The sequence below is a fragment of the Salmo trutta genome, chromosome 26 (assembly GCF_901001165.1).
Source record: "Salmo trutta chromosome 26, fSalTru1.1, whole genome shotgun sequence".
NCBI lineage: Eukaryota > Metazoa > Chordata > Actinopteri > Salmoniformes > Salmonidae > Salmo > Salmo trutta.
In genome coordinates this window covers 30,106,929-30,130,805 of record NC_042982.1, presented here as the reverse complement: position 1 = coordinate 30,130,805, position 23,877 = coordinate 30,106,929, and the positions used below count along the sequence as shown (strand labels likewise).

The following is a 23,877-nucleotide window of genomic DNA, read 5'->3' as shown; positions in this document are numbered from 1 at the left end:
CTGACTGCCCCCCCCAAAGTAGTGAGGCACAGTGCCAGCTGTCAAAGTCAGATAGGCTACATGCTTGCTGATTTCTGAGAACAGTCGCATTACTTTGCTATAGTACAACTTCATCAACAAGCGGGCAAACTAGCTACTGTATGGCCAGCACTAGGCTGCTAACTGGAGAAGTTTGCTCAGTTGATCGAGCATGGTTTGTAGTGAGTCATAGCTAGTGTTATGCGGATGAGCAAAATCTAGATTTTTAGAGACGAGTTCCACTTCCTCCAAGACAAATCGGATTTGAGACGAGCGTCCTCTAGGAGTGATGCCATCTGACGCGAGACAACAATGGCCTGAGCCCTATACCTCAGTAGCCCTAATGTTCTGAAACTCAGGTGACACCCCTATTGACTCGTTTGATTGGATCTGATGGTTGCCCTAATCCGACAGGTGTCCCCAAAGCAGCATCATGCATATCTGTATAACTTCACTCTTTGCTAGGCTATGTGATGTTGAGGTGGCGCGTTGAGGTGGCGCGTGTGTCATTGCTCGGGTCTTTGTACCGCAGAGAATATAGACATTCTCTGCGGTACAAAGACCCGAGCAATGACACACCTACATGTAGGCTATGTGTAATACAGTATATACCCGACGTTTCATTATGACAGTAGCCTACTGTCTGAAACGTTTCTCTGCCTTCTTCATCAAATTCCACTCAGTGCTCTCTGACCGGGAGTAACCTTTCATTTCCATCACAGACCGGCCCCCAGCACGCGCCACCTCAACGTGTCCAATCACAAGCCAGGGAATGCCTCCTGTGCAATAATACCATGACGACGCGCCTGTCACTTCCGAGCTGCGAGTGGCGACCAATATCAGCAGACAGACGATGCCGGAATTCAATTGCAATTCGTGCAATTGAATACCCAATTCATGAAATAAAAGAACGCATTCCCTTTCGTCGCTGATACACCAGGTGTTTTATTCAAGGTAAGTGTCTTGATAAAGTATTCTTTCTCGGTGATGACCCCTCAGTGGCAGCCGGCGATGTCCAGATGTGCATGATGCTGTGCATCCAGCCAGTCGCTGCTCGCCATACGGTGCAGAGCAGAGGATGGGAGACTGAGCGTCCCGGTCACCTATAATACATTATCTGTAGGATACATAATATCTATTCCAGAGAGGTGGTAATGGCTTTTTGACAACCTGTATCTGCTCTGCTCAATCAGTTTTACTCCCTTTTTAAATGATCGCTGTCATCCCTGTTGCTTGCAGATACGATTTCTCAGCAGCGCGCCCACTGACTGTTCAGATGGTCAATATTAAGTTTCACATTGATTTTAATGAATAATTACATAAATAATGACTTGTTGATGTACCTTTGTTTATTATTTGCAGAATATAACATAATAACTTATTTTTCGTAATGTTTTTTTTTTGTCGTTGTTGCCTGTCTTCACAATTGCCTTTGTATGGACACCATAATCAACATTTTGGTTGACAAAGTCTGACCATTACCATTGACAAATGTTATGCATAATGTTACCAGAAGACTGTCCTGTCTCGTAACTCACTCTAATTGTGAATATCTTGTCCACTGTTAGACTTGTTTGTACTGCTGTTGTCATTTACTTGGCTCATGGCAACTGCAATCAAATCAGGGTGGTCTATTGGAGAGAGCCTGTACTTATACACAGAGCATCTATTGTCTGCCAGGGATGGTTCGATGGGATATGTGCACAGACACACAGTTGTACACCCTCCTCTCTTATGCCATGTTTCTGTCTGCAGGAGCTTTCTTCTGTGGCATTAGCATTCTTCTGTGGAGGGTTCTTCTGTGGAGTGTTCTTCTGTGGAGCGTTCTTCTGTGGAGTGTTCTTCTGTGGAGCGTTCTTCTGTGGAGCGTTCTTCTTATGTAATAGGTTTCAAAGGGTAGGTCATAGGCCTATATCATTCACCAGAGGGTATGTGTGGGAGATGGTCTGCTAGCCCTGCGTCCAGGCTCATGTATCCTACACTCAGCAGTGTGGGAGATGGTCTGCTAGCCCTGCGTCCAGGCTCATGTATCCTACACTCAGCAGTGTGGGAGATGGTCTGCTAGCCCTGCGTCCAGGCTCATGTATCCTAAACTCAGCAGTGTGGGAGATGGTCTGCAGCCCTGCTTCCAGGCTCGTGTATCCTACACTCAGCAGTGTGGGAGATGGTCTGCAGCCCTGCGTCCAGGCTCATGTATCCTAAACTCAGCAGTGTGGGAGATGGTCTGCAGCCCTGCGTCCAGGCTCATGTATCCTACACTCAGCAGTGTGGGAGATGGTCTGCAGCCCTGCGTCCAGGCTCATGTATCCTACACTCAGCAGTGTGGGAGATGGTCTGCAGCCCTGCGTCCAGGCTCATGTATCCTACACTCAGCAGTGAGGGAGATGGTCTGCAGCCCTGCGTCCAGGCTCATGTATCCTAAACTCAGCAGTGTGGGAGATGGTCTGCAGCCCTGCGTCCAGGCTCATGTATCCTACACTCAGCAGTGTGGGAGATGGTCTGCAGCCCTGCGTCCAGGCTCATGTATCCTACACTCAGCAGTGTGGGAGATGGTCTGCAGCCCTGCGTCCAGGCTCATGTATCCTACACTCAGCAGTGAGGGAGATGATCTGCAGCCCTGCGTCCAGGCTCATGTATCCTAAACTCAGCAGTGTGGGAGATGGTCTGCAGCCCTGCGTCCAGGCTCATGTATCCTACACTCAGCAGTGAGGGAGATGATCTGCAGCCCTGCGTCCAGGCTCATGTATCCTACACTCAGCAGTGAGGGAGATGGTCTGCAGCCCTGCGTCCAGGCTCATGTATCCTACACTCAGCAGTGTGGGAGATGGTCTGCAGCCCTGCGTCCAGGCTCATGTATCCTACACTCAGCAGTGTGGGAGATGGTCTGCAGCCCTGCGTCCAGGCTCATGTATCCTACACTCAGCAGTGAGGGAGATGGTCTGCAGCCCTGCGTCCAGGCTCATGTATCCTACACTCAGCAGTGAGGGAGATGGTCTGCAGCCCTGCGTCCAGGCTCATGTATCCTACACTCAGCAGTGTGGGAGATGGTCTGCAGCCCTGCGTCCAGGCTCATGTATCCTACACTCAGCAGTGTGGGAGATGGTCTGCTAGCCCTGCATCCAGGCTCATGTATCCTACACTCAGCAGTGAGGGAGATGGCAGAGAAAGGAAGATATCATAGAGAACCTTTAGTTTCAGATTAGGCTAGTTGTTTTAGTGGTTGTCTGGTATGTTTACTGTCTAGTTGCCTGCTTCTGCTACCACTCAAACCCCAAGAAGAAAAGCTGTAGTCTGAGCCACATAATCCATTCCATTGTGTGTTGTGTTGTCACATTCAGTGAAATCATGCTTACTCAAAGCTTTTCAAGTATGATTACGCCATTATTTGGAGAAGTCTGTGCACACACGGGCTCATACACAGGCTCACACACACACACACACACACACACACACACACACACACACACACACACACACACACACACACACACACACAAACACACACACACACACACACACACACACACACACACAATCTGACCCTTCCAGTGGCTGTCCTAGCTGTGGCACTGTGTCGTGAGCTGGACTGTTGGCACAATGGCGACGTTGAGCTTTCTCCAGGTGGCCTGCCTGCGCGGACAAGACGAGAGGGTGGCGTGGTCACACAAAAGGCCCATTCACAATCAGTTAAGGAAGCAGTGATTCCCTCTTACTGTGGCCTGTCTGCCTGCCCACCAACCACAGGAGGAGGGATGGCAAAATATTACTCAATTAATCCACTGTGTTATGGTCGTATGCCATTTCCAAACCTCCTGCCCTGTTGTACAAAGCTCAATTATTGAGCAATTGTTTCCCTTCCTTATTCATTCTTGATGTTCTTTTGATTGTTCTATTGGTTGAAGCTTTATAATGGACATAAGGCCAGGCACCACACCCTAATAGGGTATTTAGCCCCCTTAATCATATCACAATCAACTTTTACCAGTTATATGTGGACAGAAATATATATTTTTTATATTTTTTCCCCCATAAGTATTGTATGGAAATATGCAAATTAGGTGGTATCTCATTAAATATTTGCATATCACACAAATCAATTTTTCTGGACACAGGAAGAATTCAACCTAAATATTTTGGTTTCATTTTGTTAAGACACTCCAGGACAGGACTTAAACATTATAACCGATTGTGAATAAATACTGTTTAAATCTTTCTATCTGTAGAACACTATAGGTACGTAAATACATTTTTGGCACATTTTTCAAGAATCTAGAATAAAATTTGACAACCTATGAACAATTCCCTGTGTATTAGTCTGGAGAATATGTCTAAGGATAACCACACAAGATGTGGTGAATGCAGATGCTTCTGAAGCTGAGGAAAATGAGTTGGCGCATGTCACGCTGGTATAAAGGCTTTTGGAGACAGGCGCAGGAATACACAATAGGGGTTTTTAATACACCCAAAACAAACACGTATACAAAAACACTGGGCTGTACCCAAACAAAAGAGCTAGGGAAAACCTCATTGAACACCACGATACCCGTAATACACAATATACACTACTCAAAAAAATAAAGGGAACACTTAAACAACACAATGTAACTCCAAGTCAATCACATTTCTGTGAAATCAAACTGTCTACTTAGGAAGCAACACTGATTGACAATAAATTTCACATGATGTTGTGCAATTGGAATAGACAACAGGTGGAAATTATAGGCAATTAACAAGACACCCCCAATAAAGGAGTGGTTCTGCAGGTGTGACCACAGACCACTTCTCAGTTTCTATGCTTCCTGGCTGATGTTTTGGTCACTTTTGAATGCTGGCGGTGCTTTCACTCTAGTGGTAGCATGAGACGGAGTCTACAACCCACACAAGTGGCTCAGGTAGCGCAGCTCATCCAGGATGGCACATCAATGCGAGCTGTGGCAAGAAGGTTTGCTGTGTCTGTCAGCGTAGTGTCCAGAGCATGGCGGCGCTACCAGGAGACAGGCCAGTACATCAGGAGACGTGGAGGAGGCCGTAGGAGGGCAACAACCCAGCAGCAGGACCGCTACCTCCGCCTTTGTGCAAGGAGGAGCAGGAGGAGCACTGCCAGAGCCCTGCAAAATGACCTCCAGCAGGCCACAAATGTGCATGTGTCTGCTCAAACGGTCAGAAACAGACTCCATGAGGGTGGTATGAGGGCCCGACGTCCACAGGTGGGGGTTGTGCTTACAGCCCAACACCGTGCAGGACGTTTGGCATTTGCCAGAGAACACCAAGATTGGCAAATTCGCCACTGGCGCCCTGTGCTCTTCACAGATGAAAGCAGGTTCACACTGAGCACGTGACAGACGTGACAGAGTCTGGAGACGCTGTGGAGAACGTTCTGCTGCCTGCAACATCCTCCAGCATGACCGGTTTGGCGGTGGGTCAGTCATGGTGTGGGGTGGCATTTCTTTGGGGGGCCGTACAGCCCTCCATGTGCTCGCCAGAGGTAGCCTGACTGCCATTAGGTACCGAGATGAGATCCTCAGACCCCTTGTGAGACCATATGCTGGTGCGGTTGGCCCTGGGTTCCTCCTAATGCAAGACAATGCTAGACCTCATGTGGCGGGAGTGTGTCAGCAGTTCCTGCAAGAGGAAGGCATTGATGCTATGGACTGGCCCGCCCGTTCCCCAGACCTGAATCCAATTGAGCACATCTGGGACATCATGTCTCGCTCCATCCACCAACGCCACGTTGCACCACAGACTGTCCAGGAGTTGGCGGATGCTTTAGTCCAGGTCTGGGAGGAGATCCCTCAGGAGACCATCCTCCACCTCATCAGGAGCATGCCCAGGCGTTGTAGGGAGGTCATACAGGCACGTGGAAGCCACACACACTACTGAGCCTCATTTTGACTTGTTTTAAGGACATTACATCAAAGTTGGATCCGCCTGTAGTGTGGTTTTCCACTTTCATTTTGAGTGTGACTCCAAATCCAGACCTCCATGGGTTGATAAATTGGATTTCCATTGATTATTTTTGTGTGATTTTGTTGTCAGCACATTCAACTATGTAAAGAAAAAAGTATGTAATAAGATTATTTCTTTCATTCAGATCTAGGATGTGTTGTTTAAGTGTTCCCTTTATTTTTTGGAGCAGTATATAAAGCACGCAGCATAACAGCTGCACCAACACATAGGTACTCACACCACCAACGGACATGGGAACAATAACCGATAAAGACAGAGGGAACAGAGGGCACATATATAACCTACTAATCAGGGGAAATGGGAACCAGGTGTGTGTAATCAGACAAGACAGTCCGGGGTTGATGATAATGAATCCCGTTCAGTGAAGCCTAGAAAGCCGGTGACATAGACCTCCGGAACTGGTGAACAGAATGAGCAGCAGTACCGGGAGAGATGAACCCCAGATCTCCTCATGGCCTCCTTCACCAGGTCTCCTCAAGGCCTTCTTCACCAGGTCTCCTCAAGGCCTTCTTCACCAGGTCTCCTCATAGCCTCCTTCACCAGGTCTCCTCATAGCCTCCTTCACCAGGTCTCCTCATAGCCTCCTTCACCAGGTCTCCTCATGGCCTCCTTCACCAGGTCTCCTCATGGCCTCCTTCACCAGGTCTCCTCAAGGCCTTCTTCACCAGGTCTCCTCATAGCCTCTTTCACCAGGTCTCCTCATGGCCTCCTTCACCAGGTCTCCTCATGGCCTCCTTCACCAGGTCTCCTCATGGCCTTCTTCACCAGGTCTCCTCATAGCCTCCTTCACCAGGCCTCCTCATGGCCTCCTTCACCAGGTCTCCTCATGGCCTCCTTCACCAGATCTCCTCATGGCCTCCTTCACCAGGTCTCCTCATGACCTCCTTCACCAGGTCTCCTCAAGGCCTTCTTCACCAGGTCTCCTCATGGCCTCCTTCACCAGGTCTCCTCATAGCCTCCTTCACCAGGTCTCCTCATGGCCTCCTTCACCAGGTCTCCTCATGGCCTTCAGCATGTCTCCTCATGGCCTTCTTCACCAGGTCTCCTCATGGCCTCCTTCACCAGGTCACCTTATGGCCTTTTCCACCAGGTCTCCTCATGGCCTCCTTCACCAGGTCTCCTCATGGCCTCTTTCACCAGGTCACCTTATGGCCTTCTTCACCAGGTCTCCTCATGGCCTTCAGCAGGTCTCCTCATGGCCTTCAGCAGGTCTCCTCATGGCCTTCAGCAGGTCTCCTCATGGCCTTCAGCAGGTCTCCTCATGGCCTTCAGCAGGTCTCCTCATGGCCTTCACCAGGTCTCCTCATGGCCTTCAGCAGGTCTCCTCATGGCCTTATTCACCAGGTCTCCTCATGGCCTCTTTCACCAGGTCTCCTCATGGCCTCTTTCACCAGGTCTCCTCATGGCCTCTTTCACCAGGTCTCCTCATGGCCTCCTTCACCAGGTCTCCTCATGGCCTCCTGCTTTGTTCTGAGTGTTAGTACTCTGGCACCTGGCAAGGCTCACACATGGATCAAGTCACGGTGTTCACACAGCCTCCTCTCCTCCTCATACAACACTACCTTTGTACTCTCACCTCTCACTTATGCAGTCAGTCTCACTTGTGTTTTAATACCAGACAGCCCATCCCACTGCGGTTAGCCCCTTCTCCTGTGTGATGTCATTAGTCATTACCCAGTCTCAGAGAGAAAAGGCATCGGTCACTCAGTGTATTCAACCACTGGAACAGTCACACATGACGTAAGTTTAATCATCCATTTTATTGCTAGCTAGTCAAATATTACAGCAATTACGTACGTGTGGTCATAGTTATGAGTTCCAACGCCACGGTGCAAACAGTTGGAGTTTTATCAGTCGTGTATAGTTTTTTCTTCCCTCCCAATACGCAGAGTCATCAGCTTAGCTGATCTAATTGAGATCATTTGTTCACTTTAGCCTAACAATTCTTCACATCAGCCACTGTGCTTTCGACCTTGGGTTCCAGCGGCAGCCCAGATTACTCCAACAAACTCCAACAAACCCATTAGACTACTCCAACAAACTCCAACAAACCCATTAGACTACTCCAACAAACTCCAACAAACCCATTATACTACTCCAACAAACTCCAATAAACCCATTAGACTACTCCAACAAACCCATTAGACAACTCCAACAATCTCCAACAAACCCATTAGACTACTCCAACAATCTCCAACAAACCCCAAGACTATTCCAAGGAACTCAAAGACTGCCAATAAACTCCTAGAAAACCAATGACTACTTCAACAACCTCCAAAGAAACCCAAAGACTACTCCAACAAACCCAGATTGTGTATGTTTCCATGTGTCCATGGAGAAGGAAAAGGAAACAGAGAGCCAGCGGGCGGTCAGTAACCTCAGCAGTGTATCAATTCATTATAGTGACTGTGAGTGAGCTATGGCACTGCTAGATGTGCTGGATAATTGTACACCAGGCCAGCACAGAGGGAGGATGATAATGCTGGGAGTTGCTGTCTCACTCTGGTTTATTCATGAGTCTTTAGGGAGCATTTTGGAGAGGGGGTAGTGTGTGTGTGTGATGGAAGGATGGAGGAAGGATGTCATGCTGCTGGAGAGGAGATGAAGATGAGCTGCTCTCTCATATGAATAATTAATGACTGCTGCTAAAATAGCCTGCTGTGGTCTAAGGCTAATTCAGTAGAAGTGTGTGTGTGTGTGTGTGTGTGTGTGTGTGTGTGTGTGTGTGTGTGTGTGTGTGTGTTTGCGCGCATGCGTATGTTTTGTTGTTTGTTATTATTTCTCAGTTGAAACTCATGTCAGAAAGACAGAGACTTACAAAGTGAGTTTGAGCAGCAGGACAATGCTATGGATCAGTGGCTAGGGAAATTAACTAGAAAATGGGCTGCAGGGACAGACGTGGCACAGCATTAGCGCCCAACCATGCAAGATAGCATATCATCGCTACCATTTGTAGCTCAATGTCTTTAGCCTCTCTGGGGTAACCATCAGAGATGTCCATGAAGAGGGAGGAGGAGCACGGCTTCCAGTACCATGGACAGCTACCCAACACTACTATCCTCACGAGTTGGAGGTAGCTATCGTAATCCCTGTTAACACACATAACAAAACCTATTTCACACACATAATCCTCACATAAATCACACACACAGAATCCCTTTCAGTGAAAGTTTCACACACATTTGTTTTCAATCTGGTATAAAGCAGTAGAGCACCTTTCACCCAGTTGAGGATTTGTGTTGAAATCCATTCTGAGTTAACGTGACTCATTCAGCCCCCTTATTTCCTTCTTCCTCATCGCCCTCTCCTTGCCCTCTCACTCTCTCTGTGTCTGTCTCTTTCACTGTCTGTCTCTCTTTCTCTGTCTGTCTCTCTCTCTCTGTATCTCCATCTCTCTCTTTCTCCGTCTCTCTCTCTGTCTCGCTCTGTCTCGCTCTCTATCACTCACTCTCTCTCTCAACTCAATTCAATTCAAGGGGCTTTATTGGCATGGGAAACATACAGCGCCTTCGGAAAGTATTCAGACCCCTTGACTTTTTCCACATTTTGTTACGTTACTGCCTTATTCTAAAATTGATTTTTTTTTTAAATTCAGCAATCTACACACAATACCACATAACGACAAAATGTTTGCAAATGTAGTAAAAATAAAAAACTTAAATACTGTTTAAATAAGTATTCAGACCCTTTACTATGACACTCGAAATTGAGGTCAAGTGCATCCTGTTTCCATTGATCATCCTTGAGATGTTTCTACAACTTGATTGGAGTCCACCTGTGGTAAATTCAATTGATTGGACATGATTTGGAAAGGCACACACCTGTCTATATAAGGTCCCACAATTGGCAGTGCATGTCAGAGCAAAACCCAAGCCATGAGGTCGAAATAATTGTCCGTAGAGTTCTGAGACAGGATTGTGTCGAGGCACAGATCTGGGGAAGGGTATCAAAACATTTCTGCAGCATTGAAGGTCCTGAAGAACACAGTGGCCTCCATCATTCTGAAATGTAAGAAGTACCACCAAGACTCTTCCTAGAACTGGCTGCCGGCCAAACTGAGCAATTAGGGGAAAAGGGCCTTGGTCAGGGAGGTGACCAATAACCCGATGGTCACTCTGACAGAACTCCAGAGCACTCCACCAATCAGGCCTTTATGGTAGTGGCCAGATGGAAGCCACTTCTCAGTAAAAGGCACATGACAGCCCGCTTGGAATTTGCCAAAAGGCACCTAAAGACTCTCAGACCATGAGAAACAAGATTCTCTGGTCTGATGAAACCAAGATTGAACTCTTTGGGCTGAATGCCAAGCGTCACATCTGGATGAAACCTGACCCCATCCCTATGGTGAAGCATGGTGGTGGCAGCATCATGCTGTGGGGATGTTTTTCAGCAGCAGGGACTCTGAGACTAGTCAGGATCGAGGCAAAGATGGAACGGAGCAAAGTACAGAGATATCCTTGATGAAACCTGCTCCAGAGCGCCCAGGACCTCAGACTGGACAATGACCCTAAGCACACAGCCAAGACAACGCAGGAGTGGCTTCAGGACAAGTCTCTGAATGTCCTTGAATGGCCAGCCAGATCCGGACTTGAACCCAATCGAACATCTCTGGAGAGACCTGAAAATAGCTGTGCAGGGACACTCCCCATCCAACCTGACAGAGCTTGAGAGGATCTGCAGAGAAGAATGGGAGAAACTCCCCAAATACAGCTGTACCAAGCTTGTAGCGTCATACCCAAGAAGACTCAATGCTGTAATCGCTGCCAAAGGTGCTTCAACAAAGTACTGAGTAAAGGGTCTGAATTCTTATGTAAATGTCATATTATTATAAAATTTTTTTAATTAACTTAGCAATCTTTTCTAAAAACCTGTTTTTGCTTTGACATTTTGGGGTATTGGGTGTAAATTCATGAGGGGGAAAAAACAATTGAATCGATTTTAGAATAAGGCTGTAACGTAACAGAATGTGGAAAAAGTCAAGTCCGAAGACACTGTACGTTTACATTTACACTAATTCTTTGTGGGTCTGTGTAATCTGAGGGGAATATGTGTCTCTAACATGGTCATACATTTGGCAGGAGGTTAGGAATTGCAGCTCAGTTTCCACCTTATTTTGTGGGCAGTGTGCACAAAGCCTGTCTTCTCTTGAGAGCCAGGTCTGCCTACAGCGGCCTCTCTCAATAGCAAGGCTATGCTCACTGAGTCTGTACATATTCAAAGCTTTCCTTAATTTTGGGTCACAGTGGTCAGGTATTCTGCTACTGTGTACTCTCTGTTTAGGGCCAAATAGCATTCTAGTTTGCGCTGGGTTTTTGTTAATTCTTTTCTATGTGTCAAGTAATTATCTTTTAGTTTTCTCATGATTTCTCTCCCACTGTCATCTGTCATTGCATCGTGGGTTGTCATGGGTACATGGGGGTAAAAGATGCATGTACCCTAGGCCTTTCTCTCACCCATAACCCAACCCCCTCCCTTCACTCTCCCTCCATCTCCCTGTGGCTCAGTTGGTAGAGCATGGTGTTTGCAATGGTATTTGCAACGCCAGGGTTGTGGGTTCGATTCCCACGGGGGGCCAGTAAGGGAAAAAAAATGTATGAAATGAATTGAAATGTATGCATTCACTACTGTAAGTCGCTCTGGATAAGAGCGTCTGCTAAATGACTAAAATGTTAAAAAAAAAATGTACATCTCTTTCCCTCTCACACTCTTTATCGCTCTTCCTCTGTTTCATTCCCTCCTGCGCTTTTACTCTCTCCTACTTCACACTCTCTCTTTCTATCTACACTACATGACCAAAAGTATGTGGACACCTGCTTGTCGAACATCTCATTCCAAAATCATGGACATTAATATAGAGTTGGTCCCCCCTTTGCTGCTATAACAGCCTCCACTCTTCTGGGAAGGATTTCCACTAGATGTTGGAACATTGCTGCAGGGACTTGCTTCCATTCAGCCACAAGAGCATTAGTGAGGTCAGGCATTGATGTTGGGCGATTAGGCCTGGCTCGCAGTCAGCGTTCCAATTCATCCCAAATGTGTTCAATGGGGTTAAGGTCAGGGCCCTGTGAAGGCCAGTCAAGTTCTTCCACACCAATCTCAACAAACCATTTCTGTGTGGACCTCGCTTTGTGCACGGGAGCATTGTCATGCTGAAAGGGCCTTCCCCAAATTGTTGCCACAAAGTTGTAAGTACAGAATCGTCTAGAATGTCAATGTAAGCTGTAGCGTTAAGATTTCCCTTCACTGGAACTAAGGGGCCTAGCCCGGACCATGAAAAACAGCCCCAGACCATTATTCCTCCTTCACCAAACTATAAAGTTGGCACTATGCATTTGGGCAGATAGCGTTCTCCTGGCATCCGCCAAACCCAGATTTGTCCGTCGGACTGCCAGACGGTGAAGTGTGATTCATCACTCCAGAGAATGCGTTTCCACTGCTCCAGAGTCCAATGGCGGCAAGCTTCACACCACTCCAGCCGACGCTTGGCATTGCACATGGTGATTTTTGGCTTGTGTGTGGCTGTTCGGCCATGGAAAGCCATTTCATGAAGCTCCTGACGAACAGTTCTAGTGCTGACGTTGCTTCCAGAGGCAGTTTGGAACTCAGTAGTGAGTGTTGCAACCGAGGACAGACAACTTTTACGTGCTACGCGCTTTAGCACTCAGCGGTTCCGTTCTGTGAGCTTGTGTGGCTCACCACTTCGCGGCTGAGCTGTTGTTGCTCCTAGATGTTTCCACTTCACAATAACTGCACTTACAGTTGACCGGGGCAGCTCTAGCAGGGCAGACATTTTACGAACTGACTTATTGGTATCCAATGACGGTGCCAAGTTGAAGGTCACAGTAAGGTCATTCTACTGCCAATGTTTGGCTATGGAGATTGCATGGCTGTGTGCTCCCTTTTATACACCTGTCAGCAACAGGTGTGTTTGAAATAGCTAAATCCACTAATATCAAGGGGTGTCCACATACTTTCGTATATATAGTGTATCTCTATCTCCCTCCTCTTTCTCAGCCCGTCGTATTCAATCTGCTGTCTGTCTGTACGTATCTATGTCTTGGTGGTCAGTGACAGAAAGAGCGTGCTGTACAGTTATTTGTGGGAGATGGGGTTAGATAGGGAGCTCTGCGCCCCAGCATTCTGGCTGGCTGCAGGGGGACAGGGAGTGAGTAAGTAGGTAAGGAGCACTCAGGCAGAGATGTAGCCTACAGTACACGGCTGGGTGTCTTATTATGTATTGACAAGCCATCAGGCTGTGCATTACCATTGGTGGGTGCTTGAAGATCCACCAACAGAAACATTAGAAGAATCCATTAAAACCTTTTATCTTGGAGTGTGGCGTCTGGTGACTGTTGGGTTAAAAAGCTCAGATGCTGATAGATGAATTGTAGCTAAAGCATTGATGTTAGTATACATGTATAACATAACATTGACATATTATAAATAGCATATTCTCATACTTTGTTTGAATGTTGTTGTTTTTTGTCATCCCTTGTCTAGGAGTAAGGTGTTGCTGCCATTGTCATCAGATAAACACATAAGGGCAGAAGAAGAAGGACCAGGAAATTAATACCTTGCCCTGTCAGTGGCAGCAGGATTCATTCTCTCTCCAACCATTCACACCTTAGAGTTAGAGGAGCTGTCCTGGTGATAAACTACCTGCTCAGAGCATAAACCCTGGGACCCTACTTTGGGTTCTACAGTGAAATAACTCATCCCCCCCGCACATACACAGACACACCCAGTCAGGATGAAGCTGAAAGAGGATCTGAACCCAGTGCTGCTGCTACTCTTCCAGGTGACGGTGTGGCTGTACTCTGTCCTAGCCTTCCTCCCCTCCTACCTCTTCAGCTCTGTGTCAGAATCAGACGCAGGCCTCGGCTCAGAACAGGACCGGGCTCAGAGACTCAAGGCCCAGTCTGTGACGGGTCGCCCCGCGGGGCCCTACAGGGCCATGGGCGCCACCAAGAGGCTGGTGTCGTCCCTGCACCCCGGGCTAGACACACTGGATAAGGTGTTTGAGGATGCATCCAGAAGGTTCCCTGACAGAGACTGCCTGGGCACCAGAGAGGTGGTCATGGAGGAGGATGAGAGACAGAGCAACGGAAAGGTCTTCAAGAAGGTGAGGACAGGAAATGTGACTTGAGGACTTTCTGTTGGGCAAGAAACTCAGGCGTGTTTTGTGTTTGCAGTGAAAACACTTGACCATGTTCTGCCAAGTCAATCTAGCCAAAACAGGAGAGAACAGCCACTAATACAAAACACATATCTCTTGCTCAACAGAAAGGCCTCACATCACCTCACACACAACACACAGGCCAATCTAAACTTTGCTCAAATAAAACACTCTCGCTGTGTGTGTGTGTGTGTGTGTGTGTGTGTGTGTGTGTGTGTGTGTGTGTGTGTGTGTGTGTGTGTGTGTGTGTGTGTGTGTGTGTGTGTGTGTGTGTGTGTGTGTGTGTGTGTGTGTGTGTGACTTGCAACCCGTTTAATTAAACCCCAATCATCAGGCTAATCCCACTAGTCTAATCACAGTGCTGTTGAAACTCAGGTTGCTGCAATAAAATCATGGAGTGTGTTTTGCCACCTCTTGACTTACTGAACAATGTGACCTACAGCGAAAAACATAGGGTAAATGTATTTAAATGTTGTTATTGTTTCACTGGCACAGTGTGAATGTGCATTAGTCTGTGCCAGGTCTGGGTGTATGCAGTACCAGTGTTATCCCAGTAGAGGGCAGTAGTTCCCAACTCTTTATGAGTTTTGTGATTCAAATTCCAAAAGTTAAAAAGCGTACATTAGCAAAAATAAATCCTACTGTCATATTACTGAGCAGAAAGTGCAAAACCTCAAGCTGTAGGCTTTACTGTTCACCACTGTGAACTATTCTGCCCTCCAGCATCTCTCCCTCACATTCTGTTTCCCTGAAACTCTTTCCAAAACTCTGTTTCTCTCTGTATGTCTCTATTATTCTCCACCTCTCTGCTTTTCCCCCTGGTTCTTATCTCTCTCTCTCTCTCTCTCTCCCTCTAACATTCTGTGTGCTCTCTGTGGCTTCCTGTAGGTGATCCTGGGGCAGTACCGCTGGCGGTCCTATGCTGAGACCCACAAGGCAGCAGCACGCTTTGGCAGTGGTCTTGCAGCGCTGGGCCAGAGGGCCCACAACAACATTGCCATCTTCTGTGAGACCAGGGCCGAGTGGGTAATAGCCGCACATGCGTGCTTCATGCAAAACTTCCCCTGTGAGTGTCCACACACACACACACACACACACACACACACACACACACACACACACACACACACACACACACACACACACACACACACAGCCCAGGTCTGGTTTATGTACAACCTCCCCTGTGAGTACTCTCCATACATAGACAGTTCATCACTCTCTCTCTCTCTCTCTCTCGCTCTCTCTCTCTGTTTATGCATCAGTTATGGTCCCATGGAGTTTAATAGATGTATAGTTGTAGTGGTGTGTGAGGAGGGTATTCATAACATCTGAAATATGTCCAGCCCAGCTGAGGAAGAAGGTCAGTTTGTCCCTGTTGCTATGCCACTGTTATATAAGTGTCCCAATTCTCCTCCTTCTCCCCCACCCCTCTTCTTCATTTGGCCTGAGGGCTGTATGTTTCTTCTCCTGCCTGATGCCAAAATCAGATGCTCACATAGACCCTCTGACGCCATAGCCTTAGCCTTCCTCCTCTCTCCATAGGCTCTCTATTCATCCATCTCTCCTTCTTCCTCCTCTCTCCATAGGCTCTCTATTCATCCATCTCTTCTTCTTCCTCCTCTCTCCATAGGCTCTCTATTCATCCATCTCTCCTTCTTCCTCCTCTCTCCATAGGCTCTCTATTCATCCATCTCTCATTCTTCCTCCTCTCTCCATAGGCTCTCTATTCATCCATCTCTCCTTCTTCCTCCTCTCTCCATAGGCTCTCTATTCATCCATCTCTCCTTCTTCCTCCTCTCTCCATAGGCTCTCTATTCATCCATCTCTCCTTCTTCCTCCTCTCTCCATAGGCTCTCTATTCATCCATCTCTCCTTCTTCCTCTCTCCATAGGCTCTCTATTCATCCATCTCTCCTTCTTCCTCCTCTCTCCATAGGCTCTCTATTCATCCATCTCTCCTTCTTCCTCCTCTCTCCATAGGCTCTCTATTCATCCATCTCTCCTTCTTCCTCCTCTCTCCATAGGCTCTCTATTCATCCATCTCTCCTTCTTCCTCTCTCCATAGGCTCTCTATTCATCCATCTCTCATTCTTCCTCCTCTCTCCATATGCTCTCTATTCATCCATCTCTCCTTCTTCCTCCTCTCTCCATAGGCTCTCTATTCATCCATCTCTCAGCCTTCCTCCTCTCTCCATATGCTCTCTATTCATCCATCTCTCCTTCTTCCTCCTCTCTCCATAGGCTCTCTATTCATCCATCTCTCATTCTTCCTCCTCTCTCCATAGGCTCTCTATTCATCCATCTCTCCTTCTTCCTCCTCTCTCCATAGGCTCTCTATTCATCCATCTCTCCTTCTTCCTCCTCTCTCCATAGGCTCTCTATTCATCCATCTCTCCTTCTTCCTCCTCTCTCCATAGGCTCTCTATTCATCCATCTCTCATTCTTCCTCCTTGCCCTCCACCTCCTTCTTACTTCTTTGTTCTCTCTGTGTTTGTATTGTCAAGTTTAGTCTGACTCAACCTGATTGGTTGGCCTTGCTAGGAGTTTGTTCTTGGTTGGTTGCAGAGTATGAGTTAATCGATCACCTGATGATTTAATTTTGGGTCTAATAAAGGAAGAGCAGAGAGAGTGTATGTGTGAACAGTGTGTTACTATCTCACAGATGGAGGTGTCACACCCCGTGTCCTCACACACACAACAGGAAGTCTCAGCCGTCCATGACACATGGCAGCGATGTCACTGGCCCTGTTCCATAAGCCCCTTCCCTGCCCCCTTCTCTCTTTGTCCTGTCAGAGAGGGGTCATGAGTGGATTTTGGGCCAGGTGTCTTGACCCTTGCAAGCTTCTGGTATGACCTCTTCACAGCCCTGCGTGAGCACTGCTGCAGCTACTGTGCACCACACACACACACACACACACACGTACACACATACACATTTATACACATTCCATACAAATTCCACCCCATTCCCAACAGCCAGAGTCTTTATCTGATTGGATGGGAGTCCATTTTGAGCCCACTGATGGTGGGTGGGTATGTCATCTGTGTTGGAGATGGCTGAGCTGTGTAGACACAGACAGAGAGCACATACCCCTCACTTTCTCCTCTAATGCCTGAGAAGGATGACTCTGCATGGGGAGCCTGGACCTGGGGGAAGCCTGGACCAGGGGAGCCTGGACCGGGGGAGCCTGGACCTGGGGGAGCCTGGACCGGGGAGCCTGGACCTGGGGGAGCCTGGGCCAGGGGAGCCTGGACCTACGGGGAGCGTGGACCTGGGTCCTACAGTCAGAGTCATGTCTCAGAGCAGCCAGTCCCATTAGATAGTTAGGAAATTCCACTGCCTTTACTCTGATCCTTCATATGAGTTTGTCATTTGTCTGGCCCACAGTTTTCCAAGAACCTAAACATCCAACTGCTATCAGGAAAGGCAGGTGTACATTACACTCATCTAGCCAGACAAACAGACAGGGGCTGGTCATGTTTTTCTGGAGAAGACAAGTGTGCATGTCTATGTGGAGGAGTGTAAAAGGGTGGTTTAGGGATGCTTGAACGTGTACATGTACACACTCACACACCATCACACACCCTCATCTCGGCACCTGCCCCTGGTCCCTGTGTTGAGTGATTCCCATATCTACCAGTCAGACATATACTGATGTAATGTAGCCTGGGCCCAGCCCAGTTCAGCCTGGTTTAGCCCAGTCCCAGGCCACTCACTCACGCCAGTGACAGAGCCAGAGCAGACATGATGCCATCGCTGCAGCGTTACACTAACACAGTGTTACGTTACCACAGCCCTGAAGCAAACAGAATATACTGCTCACTAGGGCTTTACCATGTGGCCTCACTTCCAAACAGGGCCAGAAAATACACCTTGATCTTAAATCTTACCCTAACTCTATCCATGTGATATCTTATCCTAAACGTTATTACCTGATGATACCTCATTGGGCTTACCTTTGTGTGTGTGTGTGTGTGTGTGTGTGTGTGTGTGTGTGTGTGTGTGTGTGTGTGCGCGCGTTGCAGTGGTCACTCTGTACTCTACCCTGGGGGGTCCGGCCATAACTCACGGTCTGAACGAGACAGAGGTCAGTCACATCATAACCAGCAGAGAGCTACTGGAGACCAGACTCAAGGTGAGAGAACACATGCACATCTGAAATGAGTACATATTTAGGAGGTAAAGGACGAAATCAAGAAGGGACAGGAAGAGTGTGAAAGAGGAGTTTATGTGTGGGAGAGAGAGCAGGAAGGGGAGAGGTACATGTGATGCACATTGTGGATCTGGAGTCTGTACTATGCCCACTGTGATCAGTGTGTGATGCAGAGTGGGGCCAGAGAAACACAGACCAACACAATGGGTTAGAGAGAGACCAACACACTGGGTTAGAGAGAGACCAACACACTGGGTTAGACACAGACCAACACAATGGGTTAGAGAGAGACCAACACACTGGGTTAGAGAGAGACCAACACACTGGGTTAGACACAGACCAACACAATGGGTTAGAGAGAGACCAACACACTGGGTTAGACACAGACCAACACACTGGGTTAGAGACAGACCAACACACTGGGTTTGAAAGAGACCAACACACTGGGATAGAGACAGACCAACACACTGGGTTAGAGACAGACCAACACACTGGGTTAGAGACAGACCAACACACTGGGTTAGAGACAGACCAACACAATGGGTTAGAGACAGACCAACACACTGGGTTAGACACAGACCAACACAATGGGTTAGAGACAGACCAACACGCTCGGTTAGAGAGAGACCAACACACTGGGTTGGAGAGAGACCAACACACTGGGTTAGAGACAGACCAACACACTGGGTTGGAGAGAGACCAACACACTAGGTTAGAGACAGACCAACACACTGGGTTAGACACAGACCAACACACTGGGTTAGAGACAGACCAACACACTGGATTAGACACAGACCAACACACTGGGTTATACACAGACCAACACACTGGGTTATACACAGACCAACACACTGGGTTGGAGAGAGACCAACACACTGGGTTAGAGACAGACCAACACACTGGGTTGGAGACAGACCAACACACTGGGTTGGAGAGATACCAACACACTGGGTTAGAGACAGACCAACACACTGGGTTAGAGACAGACCAACACACTGGGTTATACACAGACCAACACACTGGGTTATACACAGACCAACACACTGGGTTGGAGAGAGACCAACACACTGGGTTAGAGACAGACCAACACACTGGGTTGGAGACAGACCAACACACTGGGTTGGAGAGATACCAACACACTGGGTTAGAGACAGACCAACACACTGGGTTAGAGACAGACCAACACACTGGGTTAGAGACAGACCAACACACTGGATTAGACACAGACCAACACACTGGGTTATACACAGACCAACACACTGGGTTATACACAGACCAACACACTGGGTTAGACACAGACCAACACACTGGGTTAGAGACAGACCAACACACTGGGTTAGAGACAGACCAACACACTGGGTTAGAGAGAGACCAACACACTGGGTTAGAGACAGACCAACACACTAGGTTAGAGACAGACCAACACACTGGGTTAGAGAGAGACCAACACACTGGGTTAGAGACAGACCAACACACTGGGTTGGAGAGAGACCAACACATTGGGTTAGAGACAGACCAACACACTGGGTTATACACAGACCAACACACTGGGTTAGAGAGAGACCAACACACTGGGTTAGAGAGAGACCAACACACTGGGTTAAAGACAGACCAAAACACTGGGATAGAGACGGACCAACACACTGGGTTAGACACAGACCAACACACTGGGTTAGAGAGAGACAAACACACTGGGTTAGACACAGACCAACACACTGGGTTAGACACAGACCAACACACTGGGTTAGAGACAGACCAACACACTGGGATAGAGACAGACCAACACACTGGGTTAGACACAGACCAACACACTGGGTTAGACACAGACCAACACACTGGGTTAGAGAGAGACCAACACACTGGGTTAGAGACAGACCAACACACTGGGATAGAGATAGACCAACACACTGGGTTAGACACAGACCAACACACTGGGTTAGACACAGACCAACACACTGGGTTAGAGAGAGACCAACACACTGGGTTAGAGACAGACCAACACACTGGGTTAGACACAGACCAACACACTGGGTTAGAGACAGACCAACACACTGGGATAGAGAGAGACCAACACACTGGGTTAGAGAGAGACCAACACACTGGGTTAGAGACAGACCAACACACTGGGATAGAGACAGACCAACACACTGGGTTAGACACAGACCAACACACTGGGTTAGACACAGACCAACACACTGGGTTAGAGAGAGACCAACACACTGGGTTAGAGACAGACCAACACACTGGGTTAGACACAGACCAACACACTGGGTTAGAGACAGACCAACACACTGGGATAGAGAGAGACCAACACACTGGGTTAGACACAGACCAACACACTGGGTTAGACACAGACCAACACACTGGGTTAGAGAGAGACCAACACACTGGGTTAGAGACAGACCAACACACTGGGTTAGACACAGACCAACACACTGGGTTAGAGACAGACCAACACACTGGGTTAGAGACAGACCAACACACTGGGTTAGACACAGACCAACACACTGGGTTAGAGACAGACCAACACACTGGGATAGAGAGAGACCAACACACTGGGTTAGACACAGACCAACACACTGGGTTAGAGAGAGACCAACACACTGGGTTAGAGACAGACCAACACACTGGGTTAGACAAAGACCAACACACTGGGTTTGAAAGAGACCAACACACTGGGTTAGAGACAGACCAACACGCTCGGTTAGAGAGAGACCAACACACTGGGTTAGAAAGAGACCGACACACTGGGTTAGAGACAGACCAACACACTGGGTTAGAGAGAGACCAACACACTGGGTTAGAGAGAGACCAACACACTGGGTTAGAGACAGACCAACACACTGGGATAGAGAGAGACCAACACACTGGGTTAGACACAGACCAACACACTGGGTTAGACACAGACCAACACACTGGGTTAGAGAGAGACCAACACACTGGGTTAGAGACAGACCAACACACTGGGTTGGAGAGAGACCAACACACTAGGTTAGAGACAGACCAACACACTGGGTTGGAGAGAGACCAACACACTGGGTTAGAGAGAGACCAACACACTAGGTTAGAGAGAGACCAACACACTGGGTTAAACACAGACCAACACACTGGGTTAGAAAGAGACCAACACACTGGGTTAGAGAGAGACCAACACACTGGGTTAGAGAGAGACCAACACACTGGGATAGACACAGACCAACACACTGGGTTAGAAAGAGACCAACACACTGGGTTAGAAAAAGACCAACACACTGGGTTAGAGAGAGACCAACACACTGGGTTAGAAAGAGACCAACACACTGGGTTAGAGAGAGACCAACACACTGGGTTAGACACAGACCAACACACTGGGTTAGAGACAGACCAACACACTGGGATAGAGAGAGACCAACACACTGGGTTAGAGAGAGACCAACACACTGGGTTAGAGAGAGACCAACACACTGGGTTAGAGAGAGACCAACACACTGGGTTAGAGAGAGACCAACATACTGGGTTAGAGAGGGACCAACACACTCAGTTAGAGACAGACCAACACACTCAGTTAGAGAGAGACCAACACACTGGGTTAGAGACAGACCAACACACTGGGATAGAGACAGATCAACACACTGGGATAGAGACAGACCAACACACTGGGATAGAGAGAGACCAACACACTGGGTTAGAGACAGACCAACACACTGGGTTAGAGACAGACCAACACATTGGGTTAGAGAGAGACCAACACACTGGGTTAGAGAGAGACCAACACACTGGGTTAGAGAGAGACCAACACACTGAGTTAGACACAGACCAACACACTGGGTTATAGAGAGACCAACACACTGGGTTAGAGACAGACCAACACACTGGGTTATAGAAAGACCAACACACTGAGTTAGACACAGACCAACACACTGGGTTATACAGAGACCAACACACTGGGTTAGAGACAGACCAACACACTGGGTTATAGAGAGACCAACACACTGGGTTAGAGACAATCCAACACACTGGGTTAGAGAGTTAGAGTCATTCTCCCTTCTGAGGAGAGAGACAGGAAGCAATAAAGCAATATGTATCTGTCAAAACATGAAAGAGCTGACTCACATTTTTAGGTTGTCTAAACATACTGAAGTAGAACGATTTACAAAGTGCATTTGTTTATTTTGCATGTCTACATGTAAGTAAAGGTCAAGCCTTTGAAAACATACTTGAAAATGAAAAAAATCAACAAACCACCTTTTGTAGCCAGGAGCCAGTCTGCGACCAGAAGGAATCAGCCAACCCTTATCAGTGTGCCTTATCCCTGTCCTGACCAACCATTTGATGGCTACAGTATAGCTGTCTTAAAGACTTCTTTGTGTTTCCTGGTTGAGTTTAGTTCATCCTGCTGGAGGTGCCCAGGCTGCAGCACATCATTGTGGTGGATGACACACCCACCAAGTGGCCTGGTTACCCACGAGGCATCAGTGTCCACAACATGGCCACCGTTCAGGAGCTGGGGACCAAGCCTGAGAATGGTAAACACACAGGTGTGTGTGTGTGTGTGTGTGTGTGTGTGTGTGTGTGTGTGTGTGTGTGTGTGTGTGTGTGTGTGTACGTGTGGACTGAGCATTTCTTTAACGGCATTATACTGAAATGTACACAACATGTATAACATCGTTATAGCACTCATTTACTAGTTTGTAGTAAGTCACTTTGCTAGTTTCAGAGATACTGTAGTCTCAGAGATACTGTAGTCTCAGATACTGTAGTCTCAGAGATACTGTGGTTTCAGAGATACTGTAGTCTCAGATACTGTAGTCTCAGAGATACTGTGGTTTCAGAGATACTGTGGTCTCAGAGATACTGTGGTTTCAGAGATACTGTGGTTTCAGAGATACTGTGGTCTCAGAGATACTGTGGTTTCAGAGATACTGTGGTTTCAGAGATACTGTGGTCTCAGAGATACTGTGGTCTCAGAGATACTGTGGTTTCAGAGATACTGTGGTTTCAGAGATACTGTGGTCTCAGAGATACTGTGGTCTCAGAGATACTGTGGTCTCAGAGATACTGTGGTCTCAGAGATACTGTGGTTTCAGAGATACTGTGGTTTCAGAGATACTGTGGTCTCAGAGATACTGTGGTCTCAGAGATACTGTGGTTTCAGAGATACTGTGGTTTCAGAGATACTGTGGTCTCAGAGATACTGTGGTCTCAGAGATACTGTGGTCTCAGAGATACTGTGGTCTCAGAGATACTGTGGTTTCAGAGATACTGTGGTTTCAGAGATACTGTAGTCTCAGAGATACTGTGGTCTCAGAGATACTGTGGTTTCAAAGATACTGTAGTCTCAGAGATACTGTGGTTTCAGAGATACTGGGGTCTCAGAGATACTGTGGTCTCAGAGATCCTGTGCTCTCAGAGATACTGTAGTCTCAGAGATACTGTGGTCTCAGAGATACTGTGGTTTCAGAGATACTGTAGTCTCAGAGATACTGTGGTCTCAGAGATACTGTGGTTTCAGAGATACTGTAGTCTCAGAGATACTGTGGTCTCAGAGATACTGTGGTTTCAGAGATACTGTAGTCTCAGA

The 23,877-nt window shown here is 47.7% G+C and overlaps 1 protein-coding gene across 2 annotated transcripts in view; it reads left to right on the top strand.

The window, feature by feature from the left end:
* Positions 1-841: 841 nt before the first annotated feature.
* The window catches only part of LOC115163632 (long-chain-fatty-acid--CoA ligase 3), a 47,932-nt gene continuing 24,896 nt past the window's right edge, over positions 842-23,877 (top strand). The window contains exons 1-6 of one of the 2 annotated variants that reach the window (XM_029715673.1): positions 842-972; positions 1,774-1,914; positions 13,486-14,107; positions 15,050-15,227; positions 18,190-18,299; positions 22,684-22,822. In XM_029715673.1, coding sequence (XP_029571533.1) covers positions 13,736-14,107; positions 15,050-15,227; positions 18,190-18,299; positions 22,684-22,822 — 799 coding nt within the window. In that variant the 5' untranslated portion in view covers positions 842-972; positions 1,774-1,914; positions 13,486-13,735. The remainder of the gene's footprint in view (positions 973-1,773; positions 1,915-13,485; positions 14,108-15,049; positions 15,228-18,189; positions 18,300-22,683; positions 22,823-23,877) is intronic. The other variant, XM_029715672.1, reaches the window with a different exon arrangement.